Source organism: Nestor notabilis, unplaced genomic scaffold (assembly GCF_000696875.1).
Source record: "Nestor notabilis isolate BGI_N333 unplaced genomic scaffold, ASM69687v1 scaffold15656, whole genome shotgun sequence".
Lineage (NCBI taxonomy): Eukaryota > Metazoa > Chordata > Aves > Psittaciformes > Psittacidae > Nestor > Nestor notabilis.
In genome coordinates this window covers 109,774-135,457 of record NW_009933575.1, presented here as the reverse complement: position 1 = coordinate 135,457, position 25,684 = coordinate 109,774, and the positions used below count along the sequence as shown (strand labels likewise).

The window sequence follows — 25,684 nt, the reverse complement described above, 5'->3', positions numbered from 1 at the left end:
TTTACAAGTGAGTATCCTCAGGGTTTGCTTCTCTCTCCTCATTGTTTCCAGTCAGGTTGAACAGCAGGTCACACTCACACTGAAAAGAAAAGGTGTGATCTCTATGTATGCCACATTGCACTTCACAATGAAGAGGCAAGAAACTGAGCTAAAGCTATATGGAGATAGTAGCAACAAAGGATCTGGCCTCAAAATCACTATTTTGATAAAGCAATGGTATGAATAAGGCATGAATGACCTTAGGAGGAATTCAGTAAAGGGACAAGGGAAGAAAACAAGATGGACCCAATACGAGGTCACGAAGTTTCTTGTAAACTCAAGCAGCGGTAATGTCACCCCTGTGTACACCCGCTTCCAGACATGGCTATCTATGTTGCAGAAGAAAAATCACCAGCACAGTTTGATAACATACTGATCTTTAATCTATAAAGAAGTTTAAATTCAAAGTTTAACAGTATAAAAGAGTAACAAATATTTTTAAAAACAAAAATACAAGATAACACACAGTTGCATCTTGGTTCCTCCTGCTGCCAAACCTTAGAGGACACAATTTCTGGGGTACAATTCCACCGCATACAGTTTTTCCTAACACTTCGGCATACGTTGAAATTGAAATCAAACATCTTTATTTGTAAAAAAAGCTTTTCCAGGTACAAGTTCAAGTCAGGGTGCTATTATGACTAGGTAGTCACATGTCAGATCCCATGTTATTTAAACCAACCAGGATGAAATCACTGCTTGTTGTAACACTCCTGCTTTTTCACGTTAAGTCCTAGATGCCAGCAGTCCCTATACCACTGCATCGATCAACCCAGCTGCTTGTAACTCATAGTTGTTCAAGAGCTGTATGTTTTTTATCTTCCCCTGCTCTAAATTCACATCAGCAAGTTTTAGCCCCTCAGGCACATATACAAAAATGCACTGAGGGGAAAATGACAGAGAAGGTATGAAACTTGTGTGAAGTTCTTTCAGACGGCAAAGAAAAAGCCTCAAGCAGGGGCGATGTGAGTAGCCCCTCCTGATCGCAACTGTTCATAATTTGTTCAGCTTTACCTCCAGTGGACCCTGAGGCAAATGAAAGAGTTGATACGGACAGCCAGGTGTAGAGGAAGAAAAGGTTGAACAATCTGTTTAGCCTTCCCTGTCTCTTTACAGTTAGATTTACAATTCTGACCCATTTAAATTCTGCTCCTGCTTTGCACTGACCAAAGAAACATGCTTTTAGACCTAGACTGAACTGCATTGGAGTGACTTTACAATTCACCTTACTTCTTGTTGGTTTGCTGTATTAACAACCCAAGCGAAGATAAACAGGGAAAAAATTCCTACCAAAACTTATAATGGAAGACACCTCAAAAATGGATAACAGAATATATTTTTTGACAAGTAGCCCAACTGCAGAATAACTGTTTTGAATCCACTAGTGGTTGCATTCTCACTGTCTGATCTTCAGAAAGCATAACAATAACAATAAAAACAAAAAGAAATAAAATATTGCCACCAATGAAAAATCTGTTCAGTTAAAATCTGCAAACCCAAGTAAACAGCAATTTACACACTTCCCTCAGTCCTGCAAACCTGAAACATCCAACACTGCTTGGACAAATTTGAGAATACAGTAGACTTTTCAGCATAACTCTACTTAAATGACAGTATTGATTAAATAAAAACAAGGCATACTATTGAAGCCAAAATACAAAGAATCGGGTTTCTATGCTACTATTTTCCAAAAAGCTATTTTTTTTAAATGGTTTAAATGCAAACTTTTACATCTCCAACACGTTTCACATATTTCAGACAACAAAAGAATACACATACATTGTATGTGATAATTTTTCAGAACTAGCCATTACATTTTCACAGATTTAAAAAAAAAAAAAAAAAAGTCTGTTTAAATATTTCACTTCTACAAAGTGAATTTACATTTTTAAGTACAAAGTGCAAATACTACAGTTGTTTTTATTGCCTTTTGGTGAGGAAATCTCCCACATGTCAGAGATCTGCCTTGGATCAGTAAGCTTTTCACCCTTGCTTCTTAGAAACTTGCTGAAAGAAAGTTGGAAAAATTTGCACTATTAATGATGCTTTCAATTAATCATGTATAAATATTTATTCTTCATCAGTGTCCACATGCCACTATTAGAATAAGAGTTCTGCACAAATCTATATGGGGAATAAAATAATCCCTGCCCTGTAGTCATTCTTGGCATCTATGAACAAGGGCATGAGTAGCATCTTTGCTGTTTCTTACTTACGGCCTTTTTAAATCTATGCCTGTCAAACACACAGTTTTAGCAACTGCCTGGGCAAGTCCCTGGTGCAATATACCTTTCTGTGGCATGTGATATATAAGGAATGGGCTGCTGGCCAAAGTCTTATGAGCAATCTATAGTTTCCTTGTAAAGTTTTTGCTAGGCTGCAAAAGACCCTCTGGGTCTCATTGACAGCGTGTGTGCATCTACATGTATGTTTGTTGGACAGGGTGGAGCTGAGCAAGGGAAATATACCTGGCCACTGCCCCAGTTCTGTCAGATCCATCATGTATTTGACCTCTTATAGAGCAACCACAGCTGAGACAGCATATTAGTATATGTAGCTGTATTTGTTTTCTTTCAGTAAGCTTGTATGTATGCGTACACATACAGATGACCACGTAGGTGAAAAAAAAGTCTGGAATACATGCCTGACCATACATAAACATACATATAACTGAACTGCCACAATAAACTAGTAGAAAGTGAGCTTTTAAGTGCCCATTTATTTAACTGTGCAAACCTGATTGCTCCTTCTTAGATGGGTGGTTTCCTCTTAGTAGCTCCTACCCAGCCCAGTTGCTTTTCAATAACTTCCTTTCAAGTGCAAACTTTTGTGATGAAAGCCACCTTCAGTATTTGCTGCATTGTATTGTTCGAGTTTGAAACTGCCAACAGATGGTTTGCTGAGCCAGCCTTAATTCAAGGCTATCATTTGTTAGCAACAGCTTTTAAAATAATTGGTGGTGAGTCAGCAAAATTATTGGACAAAATTAAAAAACATAGATGCTCTAGGACACTTTTATTACAGATTCTGCAGGTCGGGATCAGATTACAAGAAAGGGGAGAGGGCTTGTCATGCTTCAAGTGTAATGCACGTGTGCCAGTAATTGGCATTATATAATTAAAATTACCCCTTTGAATGTTTATGAGTTCTGACAGGATAATTGTTTTCAGGCTGCCTTGTTTAAAGCGTAAGTGATTTGTGGGGTGAACTTGAAAAGTTAAGATCACAAACATTTGTTTAAACAAACAGAAACTTATCACATCCCTCTAGCTGTGAGAATATTTTATATTCCATCAGAGGTATGTATGTAGGAGGTCTCTGGTAGAATCCACAACCAGTGTTGAGTTTGCCTTAGGAAGTGTGAACCTAACATCAAACAAATCAAGAGATAAAGCAAGTAACAAATTGACTAGCAACAATGAGAGGACGATTTCTCTTGGCTTGTGGAGAAGTTCATCTTGGGTTCAGTTTTTATCAAATTAATCTAGCTGTCTGATAGATTGGAAGAGATTAACCACAAGTATGGTTTTGGGATATTTTTTCCCAAATTCCTAATTTCCAAGCTGTCCTCATAATACCTTTATATTAATATTCTTTAAAACAATTAATCATTTACTGACGCTTTTGTGGGCACCAGTCATTTAACTAATACAAAAATGAAGCAAAAATGGTATGAAGATGATTCTCTTACTAGACTATTCAAATAACTGGCATACTCAGAAGCCCTTCTTCAGACCCATGCAAAAGTGCAAGGAAGTTGCACCAATGTTGGCCAGAAAACTGAATCTTTAGGGTTAATGTTTATAAAAATAGACACACAAATGAAAAACTCTTTCTTAACCTTTTTTTTTCTGAGCTTCCACCTGAGTCCTTCCTTTTCAGTGTGTACTTCTCTTTGATTTAAAAATTCTGCTCTTGTGGCTTTTGTAGCTCTGAATGACTTGAGTAGCCAAAATTCCATGAACGACATACACTGGTGTTATTCAGAAAAACAAAATAAAGTCTTCGCAGAAAATTGATGCAAAAACGTATCACGGATTATGTTGTCAGGGCACCTGACATTTTATTTGCTAGAATCGTTCTGCAGACCTAACCAATTTTACTTTTAACATACATCAGCAGACAGATGCAAATCCTAGTTCTCCAGCATCATTTTGCTCAGCCAGCAAAGGCATTTGAAAGTGACAGATCTTTTCTCTACACTAAGATTTTAAAAGGTGCTTAAAGCCACCATATAATAATACAGTGGGGTTTGTGCAATGTATAGATTTTCATAGGGCATGGGAAATGAATGGCTTTGTTCACAAAGTAATTTCTATCAATGTAAGTTTGTGTCCATAGTATGACACACAGGAAAATTAACAGAATTCAGTTAAAGCAGAAGGTAAATGAAGGTAAAGCAGTGCCCACCTAGAAGTGTACAGTAATGCTGTTATTCAGGAATGCAGAAGACTCATAAGGCCTCATTTACAGCCATCTCGTTATCACTAACCTACATGCCAATTTACACTTTACTAGAAACACCCACATGCAAACTTATTCTACTTTGCACTTTATACACATTTACTCTGCACCTGCAGTTGACTGATTCAGCTTTCCTTACATAGAACTTAAGTCAGAATTTGTTAATCAGCATGCTGCTTTACATTTTCCTGGAAAATCTGCAGAATGGAAGACGAATGCAGTTTGAAGCTGCAATGATAACTGCTAAAACCCCAAGAAGTTTAGCTGGGCAAGGCAGGAAGGGAGAAACTCCTCTCCTCAATACTCACCTGTCTGCTGGATGAAGTGCTCTCAGTGTTGGTTTTAGGGGCCGCTAAAGGAGGGAAAAGAAAATATTAATATAGTTTGCAAGTTATATGTAATATTCCCAAGAACTGAAGCCCTCATTCTGAAAAGGTATTTTTTAGAGCACAGCTTTCAATAAATGAGATAAACATCCACTTATTGTCTTCCTCAACGCAGGTGTTGCTTCTTTCATGGAATTATATGAAAGTTGAATGACAGCATTTCTTGCCAGTTAATATGTGACATTTGTTTGGGACAGATTTTATTCAGTCAGTGTCCAGCATTTCAAACTTATTAAATCTTTAGTAGTAAATATAGCCTATTATATCAGTGGGAAAGAAGCACGGACAAGCAGACTGTCTGGAAAGCATTCACTTTGCTTAAAGATAGGAACAGCCAAAGACATCGTTCACATCTGATCTGTAAAACAAGAAGATTATCGCCGAGTTTTAAGTTTCTTGGCAGAAAATTCCAAGACAGTACTCTAAATAGGCGAAAAAAACCCCAAAGCAAAACAGTTGCTTGAGTCTGCTTGCCCATTCAACTTCACAAACAAACCTGGGAGGCTAGGGAGGAACCTGCTCTCTTCATCTTCCATGCCACTTTGTTAGTCATCAAGCTGTACTGGGACAAAGGGAGACAAAACTGGACCTTGAAAAATGCTGCAGAAACTACTATTCCCCTGAAAAATAATATTTTGCAGCTCTCTGGCTTTTACATGGCTTCAAATAATTCTTGTAAGATACCTGGGACTACACAGAATGATATAGAGCCACCTCCTTATCTCAGGTCTCACACCTCATGTGACAGGGTCTCACCTATTCCTAGAAACATGACTCTAGCTCTAGTGAAGTGGTGACTGTAATGAAAGAACTAGCAGAAAGAAAAGTTTAATTATCAAGCAGGAGAAACTAAACAGAACACTGATATTCCAACAAAAGCAATTTTTACTGTTTTGTCTTTAAAAGTATGTATTTCTAGGAAAGAAACCAAATTATTTGGTTTAGAAACTTTTTCCAAGTGGATGCCATTATTTTTTTGATGCAAAAGTTCTGAGTTTTTTTCCTTCCAAAAATGAATGTTCTCCTTATTGACTAAATTTTTTTTTTTAAGAAGCTCTGTTAAAAATCTCCACTTACAGTAAACATAATTTTTACTTCAGCTAAATCTGTGTATGATCTTCATATAATTTCACGCATCTTACAACTTTCTTTTCCAAATCAGGCAGTTTATCCTAATCTTTGTTTTTTTCACTGGAATGGGCACCAGAAAAAATAGGGTTTGCTTTCAGTCTTGCTATAATTTTTTCCTCTATGTCCTGGGGCAATGAGTTTGGACACAAATTTTGTACACAATAAGGGATGAAGGAGTGCCAGTTGCAGCAGAAGTATCTTGACATGGATGTTAACATATGAAGTGACTCTAATGGCCTCCAATTCAAAACACTAATCTGGCAAATAGTGTAAATAAAAAAGAAGATATTACATTTAATTTACAGCATAAAGATACATACACTTTTTTACCTCCATCATCTGAGTAAAAATTGCAAGGTATTATTATCAGGTCCACAAAAAACACAGAAAAAAAAATCCTGGATTTGATATATCCATTTTGAGAGATGTTTCTGTGAGCCATAGACACCACTTTATTGTTACAATGTAGAACTACTCTGTCTTTCTGCAGCATTCCCTTTCTGGACTTGAATACAACCAGTTTTGTGGAAACCACTTTTTTCTGTCTGTATTTCCCACTTGACGTGCTTTCATTTCTTACGACACATTTGTTTTACTGCCCTGGCTTCATTTTAAGCCCCAGACAAACAAAATAATTCATGTTCTACAACTTCTTACAGTATGGTGATCTGTTGTTGTTGTTAACAATTACAGGATTTTTTTAATTCTTAGTATCATGAATTGTATGACTTAACTCTTCAGGGACCATTACACACTCAGGTTACCTGTTCCCCCTTCTACCAGTTTGGCAGCAAGGTAAGGTGGCTGTGTACCAGCAACTGTTCCACCTCTTTGGAAGATAACCACATTCCTCACTGTCTCTCTAAACCACATTCCTCACTGTATCTCTAAACCACATTTGAGAAACAAAAAGTCATGAGAAAGCTCAACAATATGCTTCCTAATCCAAAAAGCACAGATGTGACACTTCCACTCATTCAGGACACAGTGCTGAAGTAACATTAAACTGGCTTTTCGATAACTGTTGATGTTACTGTATCCTCTTAGGTTTCCTACTGTAATACATTTAATGGTCAGAATCAACAGGAAGTTTTGATTATTCGTGAGTGATGATTTACGTACACAGAAGCAGTTTTCCTTCCATCTGCTCTGAACAACAGCTGCATTAGCTACAGGCAGGTGTATTCTTTCATTTTGTATACTTCTGGCATATACAAATATCAGACCTAACCAGCTCTCAAGAATCTACTGAAAAAGACAGAAAAAGTTCTTACTATGGCGTTTCTTTGTTTCTGCTTTACCTTCTTCTTTTGTTACTCCCAAGCAGCCCATTAATTCTTGAACTGACAAGGACTTATCATTGTTCACATCACAGTATTCCACAAACTTCTTCACACACTTTTTGGGTTTTGATTTCTTTCTTAGGAATCTCTTGAATGGCTTGATTTCTTTCTTGCCAATATCACCACTGGAATTTTTATCTAGCTGTTTGAAATACCAATGGACCACTCTCTCTTCCAGAGTATGACTTGGATCAGGCTCTGAAACCCTGTAACAGAAAACAAGAGCTTAGTTTTAATTTTGATACATAAACCTTAGTTTATATCTTTATTTCAGAATAGTTAAATCACTGTCAGATGCTTTGTTATATAAACCTCCCTGCTTTTGGACACTAGCTTCTTGTAGTGAATCCATCTTTTTTCACTTTGGCCAACTGTATCCTGAATTTTACACTAGAACTAGGACTAGAATCTGCTCTTCGTTAACTCTCTGAAACTGTGTTGAGGTCAGCACCATACCCAGAAAACAGTGCTTTCCCCTTTCATTTCCTGAAACAGAGAAAAGCGAAGAGAGAAACAGAAGAGAAAAAGACAGTTTCGTAGATGGCAGACACATTAAAACACATAATATACCCAACTGAAGCAGGTCAACAGTCAGCACTGGCAAACACCTAGACTCCAATTACAACTCATGAGGGATGTTCTTAGAGAGAAAACACCTAAATGTATTGAATTACAGGGTAACTTGTAACAATAAATGCCACCTCAACTTCAGATGGTAAGCTCCTGACCTGCAGACACCTGAAGTTTGACAGCACACAGATATTGGTTTGTTTCACAAGAAACTTGGCAAAATATGTATCAGAAAAGTACCACACATTTATCAAATGAAGCCTGAGAGAAGACAAAGACTGAGTCACAGTTGCACCAGCAGCTACAGATAAACACTAAACTGCGCTGCTGCTGGGAATTCAGCTATCAAGTGCATTTCTGTTTAGTGCACGAAGTCGACAGTGGTAACTTTGAAGTAAACTCTCCTACATAGGTTCTTGGAAATCTACCCTTTGTGAAGGCATAAGAAGAATAACTTCTCAAAGCCCTCAAAAATTCATTCACCGCTGCTAGAATCCTTCTAAAGACACACAAAAAGGATCTGAAACCCACCGGCTAGAAGACAGTGATGGATCAGAGACTGCGTGCACCATATCCGTGGACAATGCATCCAAAACACTAGTCAGGAACTCGTTCTTCTTGGCCCCAGGACAACCTAGAAAACCAGATTTTTTTCTTTTCTTGTTCCCTTTTTTTGCAACATTTAAATTCCAAGAATAGTTCAAACTTAGAAATAGGTGTGACTCCCTATACACAAATCCTCATAAATTGTGGACAAGTTCATAACATAATTCAAAGGCAAGCATCTAAGTTCAGGTACATACCTGTGACATAAAGTAGGAATAGAAAAACAACCTTTTTCACTCTAGCAAGTGAGAATATGGTTTTGGCCACTTTAAGATATTTTTTATCTTTATTTTTCTTCTTTAAGATATTTTTTCCATGGGCATCAGATTTTTAGAACAGGTTTGAAACAACCAACAAACACGGACTAGAAGACAATAGCACAATACTTCTTTTGGATTTCCACTTTTGCTCCTCTGAACTACCAATGGCTTTCTCAACATACATTCTCCCAGTCCATTGGTTTTCCTCTCTGTAAAATGATAGTCAACTCCTTGCCTCTTTCACTTTTCTCTTGTTCACGGGTTAACTCCTACTATATGGCACCTAGCCCAGCCTGATGCTGTTAGTTGGTACTTTGGTTCATACTGTAGGATCCCATACTGTAGGATCCTATGGTCATGCTAGATCATCCTTATAATTACACTCCCTATGCCATAAAGTTATTCTCTGAAAGAAACTGACAGCACATTTCAGACACATAATACGTCAGATAAATATACACTAAAAGCTCCACTCTTAGAGTAGTGCAGCTGGAGCAGATAAATTCATCTGTCAAACGCATGAATGTTGACACATGGACATTTGCTTATAAAATACACCTGCTTCCTCTCCTCTTCCCTAGAGCCCTGAGCCAAACCACCAGGTCTTTCTCCTTTCCCTAGCCCTGTAATAGCTGAGTCAAATTCTAGGATGATACACAAGCAATGACATAGGGGTGACAAGCTTGAAGCTGGAGCTCATGGCACGACTTCCACAGACAATTCTATGCTGAAGGCCTGTTTACCTGCAGTTCGAATCTTAAATGGAAAAAGGGAAATGCTTTGAAGTGTTGTGGAAAAGGAAGATTAGTCAATCAGTTGGTATTTGTTATTTCATTACACTTTTCAGTGACCTCTGGAGAAGGCAGTAGGATTACCTGAGCCCGAAAAGCCTCATCTTGCCCAGCACATTTTTTTTGTATACATCCCATGTTGATCCAAGGAAATGAACCTATGTTATATCAGCCCTTAGCTGTGTCGCAGTAAGAATAGCTTAGCTATTATGTATAGCAGCAGCACCCACAACATATTATTGTCTAACACATTCATGCAGCTATGAGTTCCCTGTCTCTTATGTGTTTGCCTCTGGCACCAGGGACATTTTATTCTAGCAACTGTAGAAGGCATATAACAGGAATGCACTGAAGCAAGTTTGGCTGCACTAGAAGTACACATCTGAAGTCAGTTGTCCCTCTCTAAGATATGTTCCTCTTCCCTTAGGCTTTAAATAGTTGGGTTCTTTTTCTGTTACAATGGGAAAGAAAGAAAGAAAAAAGAAATTAAAAAAAAATCCCAAACCAACAGCTATGACTATAATCCTAAATTTGAGTTCAGTGAGACAAGCATTTGAGCTTTCTCTGTAAGGCACAGAAATTAAAAGGGTCGCAGAAGATTAATAGGGAGGGACAGAAGACTATACCAACAGGTTCTTGGCATCATTCTGTACATAATTCAAAAGTATATTCCTTAGAGCAAAGAGCTTGCTAGTAAGGCTCAGACTCTGCAATCATGTAAGTAAATCATGCACTGTGATTTAAATTAAGCCACCCAAAAGCACATTTGCCCAGAGATGAGCAGGCAGAGCCCAAGCAGTTTGCATGCAGAGGGCACATCCTGTCATGTTAGCATGGTGACCTGCCTGAATCAAGCAACTAAGTCTCTGAGCAAACTAGTGAACTCAGCACTACTTCTTGCTAGCAAGGATACTTGGCTTGTGGACCAGAGCCGGTTCTCTTCAAAGGACAGGTAAAAAGAGATCTGTCTGAGGCTCTCTGTGTAGACCTATCTTAAATAATAAAAGCTTTATCCATTTCATGCTGTGGTTGTCTTACTGTCATCAGGCAGAAGCCTGAATCCTGCTCCAAACATGAGTTGTGAATTGATAGAAGGGTCGAGGAAAATGCAGGCAATGATACCTCAGTGTGTAACAATGCAGCACAATATGGTGACAAGACAATTTCACTCTTTTTCTTTCTCTCTCCTTTGTGGATAGATAATAATGTTAATATCCAATTTGACTTAGGAGCTCCACCTGAATTTTTCAAGTTAGTTATGAGAGCATACCTGAAACATCTGGAAGAAACAGAAATTTATGCCTAAGGTAGTTTTCACTGCTGTCCAGGGAGCTGCTGAGTGTACATATGCTACAGATGTAGAGATCAAAATCGTGAGTTACCTTGCTATCTCGTAAGATACAGCTAGGTAGGGGAAAGTATTGATTTCTAAATTCACAAGAAATCACAGGGAAAAAATCCATACTTTAAAGCCTGTCTCTGACAATTTTGTCTACGATTAAGACAGGTTTCTAAATGTGTATTGCATGAAGTTGCAATAGCAGTTGACAGCAACAGAAATCTCATAGAAATCTCGCTGTTAAAACAAACACAACTAGCTGCTGTGAAACATTCTAAATTATAACTCTACTACTTAACGTAAAATGACACCCCACAAAATCCTCACCAGTTAAATACAGAGAAAATATTCAGTTTCTCCCAATTATAATTTTTGCTGACATTTGGGCAATCACACAGCAATTTACCTTACAGAGAAATCTCTGTTCTTTGCAGGTGTTATTAACTCTCTGGAGGCTTCATGCTGAGCTTTAATTTTCAACAAATTTGTGGATGAAATGGCAAGACTGGGGGAACTTTAGCTTGATTGTAATGAGTAATTCACTCTTACTGGACTAAATACAGAAAGGGAAAGTCTCTGACGGGAGCCTTACGCTTCTTGCTATGGTTTATGTACTTCAGTTCCTTCTTCTGCAGCTGCTTGTCCTGTGTGAATTTGACAGCTTACATAAATAATAATTTGTTGTTACACGGTTGAAGTTGAAACCACATGGAGTTAACCTACAGGTTCAGAGACGTAACACAGAGCTGAGTGTTTGCTTTAAGGATAGTTTTACCCAGAGTAAACCTTAGACCAACAAATACATACCACAAATGACGGCAATAGACAAACACCTCATTTCAGCTATAATACAAAGGTAATCAAAGAATCACCATTATACATTATGTATCTCATGTGTACACGTGTCTCTATAAATACATCTACCTTAGTACTCAGGATGTATTTTTTGAGTTAAATTTGTGGGATAGTTGTCTATAAACCTCCTAAAACATGTACCCAAGTGCCTTGGAGGTCCCTGCTTGGTTGATAATAATCTACCACTGTCAATCTTTGAAGATGATCTTTCACAGCACATCTGATGTATTGTATTTTGTTCATTTCTGTAAAAATGTGAGTACAATAGATAAGATTAATCACTTTAAAAGGGGGTTTACATTAACCTTCCTGCAAGAGAGGAAACTGTCTTGAGTCATTCACTCAAGTAATTAAAGGCATGACAACTTCCAATTAGCAAATCTAAAGCTTCTTTTTTATTTCCTATTTGTTAATATGAGTATCAGGCTTAGCAGTGCACTCATATACAATGACCACTCAAATACCTCTGAAGATTATAAATAAAATTTGACCTGCTAATAATCAGAAATATTCATGTTTCTTTTAACATCTTTGACTTCACCAAAATATAGTGGTATATAGGAAAGAACTCTTCAGCAAAGTTTGTCAGTGCTACTGGTTACCCTGGGAGATCAGATAATACAAGGAAAATATTTTTTCTTGGACTTTTATTCTATACACACATATATGTTCAGTTAATGAGTTTATTGCTATTTATCCATATAAATCACAAGTTTGTGTTTGTCTAGATATGCTGAGGGCCCTTCTCATTTTCTTGGAGGGCTTCCTGAGCTTTTATGGAGTTACATTCAGGCAAAAAAAACCGTCAAAAGATGAGCCTGGGAACAAAAATTTGTAACTCTGCTGGAGACTAAACATCATGGCCTCAACAGAGTCAGTGGTTTTATGGCTCACTGAAGTTTCTCCCTCACTGCAACTCCTGGTAACCTCTCACAAACAGTAATTATCTACCTCTTAGTCTTTATCCTAAAGGGGTTGAGGACATTATCATCTCTGCTTGTTAACATCCCTAAGGTATTACCCTTTTTTTCTTTTCTTTTTTCTCTTAAATATTCTTACTGATTAAAAGAATTAAGTTGAACTCAGAGTCAAATTCTCTGTTACACATGCTTACACAAATTTTGGAAATAATGAAGTAGAACAGAACAGATGTTAGCTGGAGGGGAGCTACAAATCCATTGCTTTGGAGCCCCAGATCTCTTTGTCTTACAGGGAAGAATATTATTGCTGGAGCAGGGCAGGAAGCAGATTTCAGTTCTCTGCATATATTTATTTTTGCTACTATTTTAAAATGATCTTTCTCTTCTAATTTGGGGAGTAGAGGGAAACAAAAGAGTTAACAAAGGATGATCTCTCAAGGCCCTACCCTTCAAACCCAGGCATTCATATCATACCGAGGTGCATTGAGTGGGATTTGTCCAACTTGAGCCTGCTGACATGAAGTGTCTCACCCATAAAAGTTCTCTAAGCTCAGTATAAAAAGAATCCATTCAGAAGGCACTCATTCCAACTACCTTAGACTTTTTCTTAGAGTAGGATAAGATCTCCATTAAAAAGTATCTTTTCTTTCAAGTTAGCTGTCTTTTCCATACAGCTAACTTACACTCCCAGCTGGTTTAGGCCTGCTTGTGATGAATTCTGTATGTATCTGTTTTATAAGTTCATTTAGGCTCAAACTACTCTTTTATGCTTTGGGTAAATGTGGTAGAAAGAAGGGATAATGTTCATAGCAGAAACACACATGATCCTGTAAACAGTTTTCACAGGAAGCTGAGTGACAAAGTTAGGCTAAGGCGTTTGTTAATAGGAAAAGCAGTTCATTACATTTATATCAGTTCTCGTAATATTAGTTGTTAAAGGAGAAAAAGAGAATCGGAACATAACAGCATAACAGATCATGTGAAATGACTTTTGATTACCACCTTTTAGTTTGTTTTTTCCTTCATTAGAGTTTGAAAGACTTTTTAAATTTCTTGCTGCTAACAATTCTGAGATGTCACTGTGAGAACAGGCAGTGGATGAAACAGCTAGAACACTGTAATCTTCTCAGATGCCATCCAAAACTCAAACAGAACATCAGAAGATCTGTGGACCTTATTTGCCTTTTTTAAACATTCTCTTGTAGGCTCTTACCTTTCTAGTTTTGACTGCGAACATGAAAGTTTTGAAAACCCATATGATAAGGTCTTGCCTAAATGGACACAATGCAGCTGATGTTTTTATTAGATAGTCACTACCTACACAGTATCTGCACTAATTTGGTAGGCCAAAGATATTTTAGCATGTTGAGAAGAATCTGAAATTCTGAGCATTTAGGTTCAGTCTGTGACGATCCAAACTCCTAATCTTTAGAGGCTGGTTGCCTTTACGTTTAACTATAGCAATGTCCATCCAGCTCCAGTGTAAGAAACACAATGTATTTGGCTGAAGTGTTGGCACAGTGATACAAGTCCATCAGTCTATTGATTAGGGCACAAATTTCAGGATTAGAAAGGGGCCCAAAAAAGTCCAGAAAACAACTGGATCCAATCTTCAAAAGGTTATACTTCTGCTTTACATACCATATTTCATGACTGTCTGTTCCTGAGATATACAGCTGGTACTTCTGACTGTAGTAACACTTTCGACAACAGCTTATTAAATGGAAATACTTTGTAATCCAGTTTTCTATAGTATGGCAGGCATCCAAATCTCCATATTATCATTCTGAGAGTCTTAACAATTAACAACCACTATTACTTAGGGAGCCAAAATGTAGTCCTTTTTAGTGGACATCTATTACTTCCAATTCGCTTGTATTTTCATCATGCTGTTATGTTTCCTCTCAGGAGATGGGTATGACATAACCATATTTAATTACCTCCATTTAAATATCCATTAAAAAGGAAAAGCTATTACAAAAAATGTATGTTGTTGCAATTATGGAAGTGAACTCAGAAATAAGGTGCATAATTCTGGTCTCCTTCTGGAAAAATTGAACTATAGGGACTTGCTTACTGGTGATGGTTTTTACATTACTTAATTAATCTAAGCAGCCTGCTCCTTAGAAACATGCATGAAAACCAGTCTTTTCTACAACCTGATGTTGATTTTAACCTTCGTGGATATCTCTAACTAAGACATTTACCACTGGAGGCATCAGCTGAAAATCCCAAAAGCATTCACTCAGCTAAAGCCAGAAAAAAGATCTCTATTCAAATACTGAGAAACAGTGGCATTAAAGCAAAAAGATGAAGGAAATTCAGAGCTGAGTTAAAAACTGTTGGCCCAGCAGCACAGATTTATGTGAGAGCTATTTTCGAAGAGTCTCACCCCACAGAGTGGTACCAGGTTTTCAGAGAGAAGAGCAGAACCTTCATGTAAGTCTGTGGTGTTTTTTTTAACCCAAATGAGGATGGAATAGAGCAATGACTTGGTGTCTCTCTATCCTTGAAATGAAAGCAGTGGCAGGACTGTGAATTATGAAGGTAGCTGCTACAAGAGCAGAAAACATTGCTGGATGGCGCAGGGTGAGCTGGAAAACTGTATGGCGAAGGGAGAAGCAGAGAGGAAGCAGAAGATCTAGCTATATTGCAGGCAGTCAGGTGAAGCATCAGAATCATAGAATAGTTTGGGTTGGAAAGGACCTTAAGATCATCTAGTTCCACCCCCCTGCCATGGGCAGGGATGCCTCACACTAGACCATGTCGCCCAAGGCTCTGTCCAACCTGTCCTTGAACACTTTACTCATGCTTTATTTTGCTTATACAGGTAACTACAAGTCCTGAATTTGAATTAGGAGACAAATTTTCATCAATATTACCTGATTTCCTCCCCCCCTCCCCTTAACTGGCAAATGAAAGAAATTGGATTTCTGACACAGAGAGGAGCTGGGAATACAGGGAGGCAGGCATGGCTATTTCTTGGAACATGAACTATATACTATATAACTCAGAGGGAGTTTTTACAGCAGTGATTAGAAAAGGCTTATAAAATGGAAATCCTGCAAGTAACTGAAGTGAAACAAGAGTCAGCAAGAACAACTAAAGCATTACTTGAACACTATGGAATGAACCAGTCCTTGGAAACCTGTCATCATGAAAATCTCTCTCTGTCTTTATGTAATATTTAATTTGGGATTGGCAGTTGTGTTACCTTCCTGGACACTTTCCATTAAACATTACAGATTTCCTCTGCAAATTCCATTTCAAATCTCACTGGCTCATCCTTTGCTAAATAAAAAAAAGCTGTAAAATGACTAATTCAAAAGCATAAATACAGCCCTACTATTGCTTGCTATGAAACTTTTACAAGGTATGATATTATGCAAGAATGAAATCCTGCTGAAGGAAGCAAGCATACTATGACAGACTGAAGGCTCGGGTCTTAATAAATAGATACTATTCATTTAATTTAAAAATTAAGATCCACTCCCAATTCACCATTACCCAGCTCACTTCTCCAGGGTTGACAGGGGAAGATCTCTGTAGCTACAGCAGGTTTCCAAATCAACTTTCTTTGCAAATTGACCTCTATTTGGAATGGATCCCCCAAGCCACATATAACAGTGTACCTCATTAAACCACAATAAACTAATGTTCAAGTAATGATGAGCTTGACTTCATCCAATAAAAAGGACAATTCAGTGTTAATCATGCCACCCTTGATTTGCAATTTACAGTAAGCACCGAGGAAATTAACACATAGTACTTGGTAGCAAAGATACTGAAATGACAGCAGCACAATGGAGTAAAGAGATGAATGTAATTATGGTTCTAAAGTGTCTGCCAGGAAGAACGCAATGCAGCTGACTTCATGTAAAATAGTTTACAGCATGCGGTTTGATTACAAAGTGCCTTGGGTCTTTCTACAGCAGGGAGATCCAATTACATGATAGCACTCCATTACGGATCACGAGGACAACTTCCTTGCTGGACCACTACACTGTATGCTAGTTTTGCCATGTACAGTGTGATCTGTTCCCCTCATATGCTGCACGTCCTGCATTTGCTCAGAAACCCAGCTAGGAATATCCTGCAGCCATGCCAAGGCCTGGATTTCCCTGTATTTGTGCAGAAGCCCGCTGTGTCGACTTCAGCAAAGGTTGTGGACTTTAATGTTAATCAGGCTTCCCAGAGTCAGAGGGTCAGTCAGTTGGTATTATCACTGATAGGGCTGAGGAGAGAGACTATTGAAAAGAGAAAACCATCTCAGGCTTACTGATCATGAGACTCAAAGGAAAGAGATAGAGAAGTACCCTATAATACCCCTCCAGCAGTCAGGCTTGGTCTGCAATAAAACATGACCCCATTTTATACACAGGCTGACATGACATGGCATGCTGCAAGACTGAGCATGTGTACACAATTATAGGAGCGTGCATGTCCCATTTCTAGAGCAAGCTATTTGTTGATAACAGCAACACACAAAGGAGGTTCTCATGCATCTTGCTGTCTGCTGCTGCGTAAATGGAGAGAGATGGAAACAAGACATCACATTATATCTTTGTGCCCTGGGCATCAGAGGGGATGGGGGAAAATACAGTCTGAATGCACAACAGCAGCATCCCAAATGTTCATACGCAACAAAACTGAATCCCTCTTGTGCATGTATAAGAACCTGATTTCCAGCCATGCATTTTGCAACAGTAAGTGCTTGCTTGTTGGTGAATGGAACTGAAATAATGACTCTGATTATAATTCATAAACTCATTTCCATTCTAACTCTCCTGTGAATACTTCTTTGATATAAATATGCATACTCTAAAGTTGATTTAGTAAACAAGAGAATGAACGTAAAGTAGAGGTCCATACTCCATATTTGGAGATACCCAACAATGGAAATTGCAACAGACACAGACCTTCAGTCCATGAACTTCATAAGACTAAACTAAGCACTTTGCAGATGGTCATAAAAGGCTTCACATGCTAGATTGTCAAAAATCAGTATGTTCTACTGCTGCTTAAAAATCAGAAGGCAGAAGAAAAAATAATGAGAAAAGATCCTTAAACATTTAAAAATGCCTGGGATTAGATTAAGAAATTCAACATGTGCATGTGGATTACAAGGACAAGATAAACGGTTGAAACCCATCTATTTCTGTCAACTAGTATCAGCACAGTCATAGAGAGTTTTGCAGCATGGTTCAACCGTGTACCATCACAAAGACCAAAGCTTAAGCCACAACAATTTCTCTGTGGGAAGCAGAAGGACATTAAAATATGGTAACGGTACTGAAAAGATACAAGCATGGAAATTAGAGAGAACTAGGTAGAAAGCCATGGGAGAAAAGAGAGGTATGGAAACCAGTGGGGGAAAAAAGATGCTTGAAGTTTCAAGTGAGTTCACATGGACAGCCTGTGCTCTGACACAGACACCTCAGACAGCTCCAACACTGACAGAATATTAATCTTCCTCCCCCCCATTCTACTCCAAACAAAACTGCAGTTCACCAAGATAGCTCTGGCGTTCACATGAGTAGGCTTCTGGTGGTTTTGTTTTCTCTGCTTCTGCGAAAGCCATGTGGATAACATAGTTGAATTTTTGCATCTTTAGCTGCATTTTCAGAGACAGAGGGGTTTTCTATCTTCCTATTGCTTCTGGCACTCTTGGTATGTGATCATGAAGTACCTCTCCCTAGGCCTGGCCAGGAAACAACAATTCGATTGTGTGGAAAGTGTCAGGATCGGGTAATTTAGATTTTACGCTGGTGTGGAATAAGAATTTTTCATATTCTTTCTTTTCTCTTTTTTTCAAGAAGAAAACACTCCATCCCATCTCAGCCAAATAGCTTGGTGATGAGGGCACACAGCTCAGATGAGGGATACTGAGGTTCAAGTCCCTGATCCAAACCAGACAGAGCAGGGAGTTGAAATCTGGCTTGCTGATATCCCAGTGGAGTACCCTAATCTCTGACACTAGTCAGGTTCAATTCCCTGCTCTGTCTGGTTTGGATCAGGGACTTGAACCTAGGTCCATTCCTCTTCAGCTGAGCGCTCTAATCATCAAGCTATTGTGTGTCCACAGAAGGGTTCCTTTTGTTGTGAGCAAACTCTCCAGAACAAAGAGAATGTCAGAAAACACTTCTATTGCTACATTAAAACATTTCCTTCAGAAAAATAACAATAGCATCAGATTGGACAGCATGCTCTTTAAGTTAGGCCTTAATCCTGCATGGTGTAGAGAAATGCAACCAACATCCTCCCAGGAGCCTGGCAAGTAGGTCAACAAACACAGTGCTCTCATTAGATCAAATTAATTTATGAGCTTAAAGGAAAGCATGGGCTTCAGTGCTTTGCTGGATCAAGGCCACTGCACTTTTCACACTGAAAAGTCAAATTCTCAGTAAATAAATCTTTTGTCTTGCATGTTTTGGACTCAAGGTTTTCTGCCTTACCAAACAAGAGAGTTATGGGAACTGATGCTTAAGCAGCACTTTATCTTTCTGCCATAGTACAAGCCACAGTTTAATTTTTTTTTCAGCAACGCATATACACAAGAGAAGCCTGTTGTTTGATATAGGAACTCACTAAGTCTGTTGGATTTTATTTTCTAACTTTAAATCCATTCTATCTAAAATTAGGTATTTAACTTGTCTATTGTACAAGATAAATGTTTCACTTAGGAGACCTAAAGAGGGTAGACAATACAACTCCCAGTGGGATAAAGCTGAATTCAGATTACAGTGGAAAAAATAGGGGAGCTGGAGTGAATCAAACATTCAGACATCATGGAAAAGAGGGGGAAGAAAAAAAAAAAGGAAAGATCTTCATAGAGGCAACAAAAAAGCATAGGTTACTTCAGTGGTTCTATCTCAATTATTTGATAGTTGTATTTCCGTGCACAACACAGAGTACAAAGCTTCCTTCCTTTCAGTCACCTTTTTTTTTTCATGAAAAACCTTTCATTAAATTGTCTAAATTTTAAATGGAAAGGGAACTTAGGGTTCTCACACAGTACCTCAAACATCACCAAATTTTATGCTTAATGAAATGCCTTAGTAAAGCACTTAGGACTGTCTGCAATACTAAGTGTATCTTGAGTTGCTCTGATGCCTGTGGTCTGCTGGAGCAGAATCAGTATGATCTACAAATTTCAGGGACGTGTAAAGATAGAAACATTTATCAAGACAAGGGGAGAGGCTGGAAGTTCCAAATTCAAGTTTTAAAATACTTTTTTAGTGACCTTTAGGTTTTTGTTTTTTTCTGTATTAAAAGGATCACTTTTCATCTCTCAAGTATTCGAGACTCCAGTAATGCCACTGATGTGTTTTGAAACAGTTACCAGGAAACACTGAAAAAGAATATAACTAAATGCCTTGCTATCGAGGCATGTTATAAGAATAAATTGCTCTTCTTTTATGACAGGCATTTATCTGTAGTCTTTGCTGAAAATATAATGAGTATAGAATGTTCTCACTTTATCTTTCCTGTGTTACAGTGTTCTGCTTTATCTGTAAACAGAGATAAATCACAAAGAAGGCAACTGGGGGGTAGAGGGGCTGGGGAATGACTCTTTTGCTGTTGAAGAAGGGAGTTCAAATTTTGTTTGGTTACAAGCAAATTAACCCAATTAATTCCCACTGGTCTCCAAACTACAAATGTTACTAAGGCAAAGTGCTGAAGCTAAACAAATGAGAGAAAAAAAACCCATACAAATCTGTGAGGGGAAACTTGACCTGAACCTATGTACGGGTTATGAATCCTTACTTTAATATTAAATATATTTGTAAATAAATGCATCACAAAAATAAATGTATTTTTATGATAAGAAATGCTCATGTCTCCTCTCACATAAACCAGTTTTCTGACCCACTTCCCAGGGTTACCTTCCTTGAGCAGATGGTAAAGAATCAGATCAGTGTGTATCTGTTCAGATTCCTCCTTCTCCTCCCAGCCTTCCACACAAAGCTGCTATTAAGTGAAGCCTGCCCACAAGATACCCCACAGCCAGATATGACCGAGAGCAAGCAACAACAAAGCATTCTCCCAAACACTTAGCTAGGCCTCCAAGCTTAAGGCTCAAGAAGCTGAGGAATTTGACAAAACAAGGTTTCACTGTAGAAGAAACCATACAGTTTTTACTCTCCCAGAAGAGTCCTGCTTTCCCAAATAACCCTAGTTTCACCAAGCCACCTGCCTATGTCAAGGAAATTAATGAACTTCAAAAGTAAAAACAACTCGCAATAAAGAGTGATCCCTGTTTTTCTGAACACTGGAAATGCCAGCACCACAGCAGTGTGCCTTCTTTTCACCAAGCCATACAGGGAGCTGTAAATTAAAACCCGATTCCTGAACCTTACATGCCCAGCCACTGCACTGCACATTAATCTCTTTCCTTGACTCAGCTGCCAAGTTTGCAATAAGTCTGTGTGATCCATGCCTTGAACCATTAGCTTGGCTCTGAGATCACCGTGCACCCTGTTAATAGAGGGGTTAAGATACCTGTCTTACGGAATCAATCTTTAATAGGAACTTCAAATGAGTGATTTTTTTTTTTTTTAAATCCCTACTGGACTGAATTTTGCTATTGACAAACACATCTAGTGAAAAAAATGTTTCGCATAAATCCTGGACAGCTCATAGAATTAATGAAATAGATTTGTAAACATGTGAGAGACAGATGTTGTCTTTCTGTTTGCCTTGGGTTTTTTTAATCCAAGAAGCAAGAACAAGGGAAAAAGAAAACACAGAAGACAAAGGATGAAATCAGCACTGTGTCAAACAAAGTGGAGAATCAAAACAGAGAACATGATTTCAAACAGCTCATAACAGACTGGCATCTTAGTGTCAGCAAAAAAATAAGCTTAGCTCAGCTTGTAACAGGAGAACATTGGAGTTTCATGAAAAAAATAGTAAAAATTAAAGTAACCCAGGAAATAAAGTATTTGGTTTTTTGGTTTTTTTTTAATAAGAGAGGCTACCTTCCTTTGATTCATTAGGAACCAGATTAAGTTTGGTCAAAGAAACATACTTTCTTTGAGAATCTGATATTGGGATTGTACATCAAATATTAATTATCTTTATCCATGACTCTGGTTCAGATTGATATGGCAATGTCAATGACATCTAGAGCATGAATTCTCTGTAGGTGTTCTTTACATTGTTTAGATAATCCCAAACTCTACAACCCAGCTGGTGTTCTAATTATGCTGAAGTATGCTTTACACAAGCAGATAGGAAAACTTGGATTCCACTAAACCATTAATGAGCAAGAGAGATATTTACCAAAAGTTCTTAATTAACCAAGTGTCCTAGCTTGCCTGGGGTAAAAAAAACACATACTGTATATAGAAAGTAGTCCTTTGATATATGTACAGCATAAGATGCATCGATTGTATTTTTTCAGAAGCAGTCTTTCTGCTTTTCTATAAGAAAAGATGTTGAGACATAGATGTAAGGGCTGAAAAGTTAAATTTTCTCTCAAGCTTAAGTAGACTCCAATTTGTTCATAGGTCTGCAAGAGAAATCTGAAAGATAAGTACACAGAGCAGATACAAAGGGGTGAAAAATGTGGCCATTTCTAGTGCTGTACATGGTAACCTACCACTCAGCAGTTTTAAGATGCACGGAAATCACTGATAAATGGAGAGTATGGATACGCTCGAGCAGGCACGTCGTATGTGCAGTGAACCTAACATCGCCTGAGGCTGTTGAGCTCAGGACACAGCACAGAGTAACTCTTCTTCCCCGGAGGAATGTGTCACACAACAACCTCTGGGCAAACAGTGCAGGCACCTACTTGTGCCTACAGGAAAGGTGGGCTGGCCAGGGCAGTTCATCCCACTTCTGGTAGGAGAATAGTTCAAAATCACTGCTAGGTGTCACTGACAGGAAAAGATACAAAGAGCTCATTCATCATGTCTTGCCCTTAGCCCAGACGCATGCCTGAGCAAGCTGGTCGCTGCCACATGTGGAAGGAGTTGATTGTCTCAACTCATCTCAGCGTAGGGGTGCCCAAAGCTGGTGTCACCTCAAACTCACCTCCCACAGCTCCTCTAAGAATCCAGCATCTGAGATGCCTCACCCTAGAGCAGGAGAGCAGAAGCAGAGGAATGAACATCCACTCAGTTGTTTGCATGCAGAAGACATGACATCACTCTCCATGAAAAGTCAGTATTTCTGAGAGATACCTGATTGTACCACTGACACTTCTTGAAACCTCGTAACACTTACTTCTTCCTTTCTGTGAAATAAAAATACTAATGAAAATATCAATGTTCTCTATACTGAGCTCTTTGTAGGTTTTGGTAAGTATACCGTCCTGATTATCAGTGTCATTTATGCCACTTTAAACCCTGACAGAACTGATTACAGTGAGATTATTTCAAATTCAAAGCAATGAATTAGAAGTTCATTACAAACAGCAGACTAGGATACAGATCACACAATGCGTTCAGTTCAACTCAGTATGTAAGAAAACTCTTTACTGAGCTGGCTTCGATATATTCATAAGTAGAACCTGTTTGAGACCCTTTCATAGGAGGGTGAGTTGAGAGGCATAAGAGGATCTCTGTGTGTACATGTGCATGTTACGATAAACAGATTTAAATTTACAGCTATGTAAGCTATCACATAAAAGCTTTTAATCTGCATAAATCAGAAACACATTATTCCTGAGTGGTGAAATTACAAGCACACATCACCCCAGTGGAACATCAGCAGAAACTATACTCCAATGCACTTTCACAAAACCTGTACAAGCTCATGTTATTTTGGGAAAACAGAATCACAAACTCTCTTGTATAACTATTTTTGAGAGTTTTAAAATATTTTATTACAAATATTTTTTGTATCCTTCCAGCTCTTTCTTTAATACTTTAACTCAGCTATACAGATCCCAAAGGGAGCTAAAAATTCTAATAAAATGCTTCTGTAAAAAACTTAAAATTTACTTTCTGCTTTTAGAGCCTAAGGGATCAAGTACCAGATATACTAAAAAATTTCCAAGGGTGGAAATATGTGCTACATATCTTAACAGAAAAACAGGAATCTTCTCTTTTCAGTGGTTCAGAGATCCTGTTTCATGGCCATTTAAATATTACTTCTCTGAACTGAAATTAAGGGGATGGAAATCTCCAGCATACATGAAGGAGTAACTCTTTTTAGTCACTTGTGATTATTTAGATGCACACATACACAGCTTTTTATGATGCCTTCCTGCTTGAAATGTGGAAAATGAGAGACACATAGGAATAATGGCAAATGAGATTGTAAAACTGAATGCCAAATGCAATTTGTGTTACATCCCAACTGCAGTATATATTTTCACCACCAGATATGTCAGATATAATACACCTATTACATAGATGAGTATGACAGTCAATAGCTCTGCCTAGATTCCACTTTTCTGTTCACAGAGCTAGCTACATTTTTCAAACTCCAGGTTTATTTTCTGTGAACAAATCTGCCCTACTCTATTTTCTGTTATCTGCTATCTGAAAATCTGCCCATTTTCTGTTATAAACGTGGATGGCTACAAAACCTAGGAACTCTTTGCATAGTGGCACTTTTCCCCATTAGAAAGTTCACAGCACAGAAGGGTCTGTAGTGATGAATATGCCATTAAAAATGCTGATGAATATTTACTCTGATTCTTAAGTGAATTTGGTTCAATAACCTTTGTTTTGCACTTAATCGTGTTCCAAAGTTAATTCCAAGTTTGATCACTACCAGCAAATCTGGATTCTGTACTCAAAGAACTGAAAATTCTGACTCTTAAGGATGGGTTCCGTAACTCTCCAGTTAGGGAATAGAAGTAGTACCCTGGGACTGAATAACTTTGCCTTTCCACTGGTTCTGAGTGCCTGCATCTAATTTAGCAAAAGGAGACTACATAGCACGTAGACTGTCAAGAGTTATGGAACCAACCTAAACTTTCACCCTACAAACACTTATGCCTGGGCTTAACTTTACAACCACATGGAAAAGTCCCTTTGATTTTAATGGAACTAATCACAAGAAGAATGTGGGTAAGTGTTTGCAGGATCAGGGTTCAGTAGGTCATGAATTGTGTTTTAGGAGTAGTTACAATGAATTGCTTGTGGATGAGTTACAGAGCAAGAGGCTTTACCAGAAGACACTTCTAGATAGCAAACAAATTAAAGAAGTTCACAAGCGTAAAGGGCAAAATTTGAGTAATTTATTTCCCAAAATTATTCACGGATTTTTGCCATATGCTAACATCAGGAATCTATGAACAGTAGCACTCGTGCTGAGCTATAGAGAAGCAAATTTCTGAATCTTTGTGAAGCATTCTGAATCCTTTGAAAGAATTCCCAGATGTTTCTATGGAGTAATTTCATTTCCTCCTCAAGGGCTCTCAGTCATGGAGGCCTACAAGCTGTACTGAACCCAAGGAAAAACATTATATACTTGAAAACCACTGAGATACGTCTTCTATGCAGTGTCATACTTGTGAACATGTTCTACATCACCAAAGCCCAGAGAAATGCATTCTCCAATGTCTAAATACCTGATGCAAAAAGGGACCTGGAGGTAAGCCAGCTGGCTTAAGCTCAGCCAGTGTGAAATGGAGGTGACACATGTTGGCAGACTGAAGCACTTTGAGGAATTGGCAGGAACTTTCACTGCCTCTTCAGTTAATGGCATCTGTCCACCCATTGTCCAAGTGGCTTTGCAATCAGCTGGACTGTAAATTTTCCAGGCATCATCTTGTTAATCTGTGTTTGCACAGCGCCCAGAACAGTGGGATCCCAGACTATAAACTATTGTCATACAAACAATTAACTATACTAACCATGAAGACTTCCCAAGCTCACCTCTGGTCCCAGGTTCTCCATATTGTAGTAGGTATACTGTCCTCTGTCTGTGGCTGAGATAAGGTTGCAGCACTTCCTTACCAAAACATAGCATGTAATCTTGTTTTTGACCCTGCATGACTAGTAGGACATCACCTGGCA

The 25,684-nt window shown here is 38.3% G+C and overlaps 1 protein-coding gene across 1 annotated transcript in view; it reads right to left on the bottom strand.

The window, feature by feature from the left end:
• Positions 1-1,636: 1,636 nt before the first annotated feature.
• The window catches only part of SMOC2 (SPARC related modular calcium binding 2), a gene marked incomplete at its 5' end in the record, with an annotated part of 92,773 nt that continues 68,725 nt past the window's right edge, over positions 1,637-25,684 (bottom strand). The window contains 4 exons of the mRNA XM_010016947.1: positions 1,637-2,046; positions 4,812-4,855; positions 7,322-7,569; positions 8,465-8,567. Coding sequence (XP_010015249.1) covers positions 2,023-2,046; positions 4,812-4,855; positions 7,322-7,569; positions 8,465-8,567 — 419 coding nt within the window. The remainder of the gene's footprint in view (positions 2,047-4,811; positions 4,856-7,321; positions 7,570-8,464; positions 8,568-25,684) is intronic.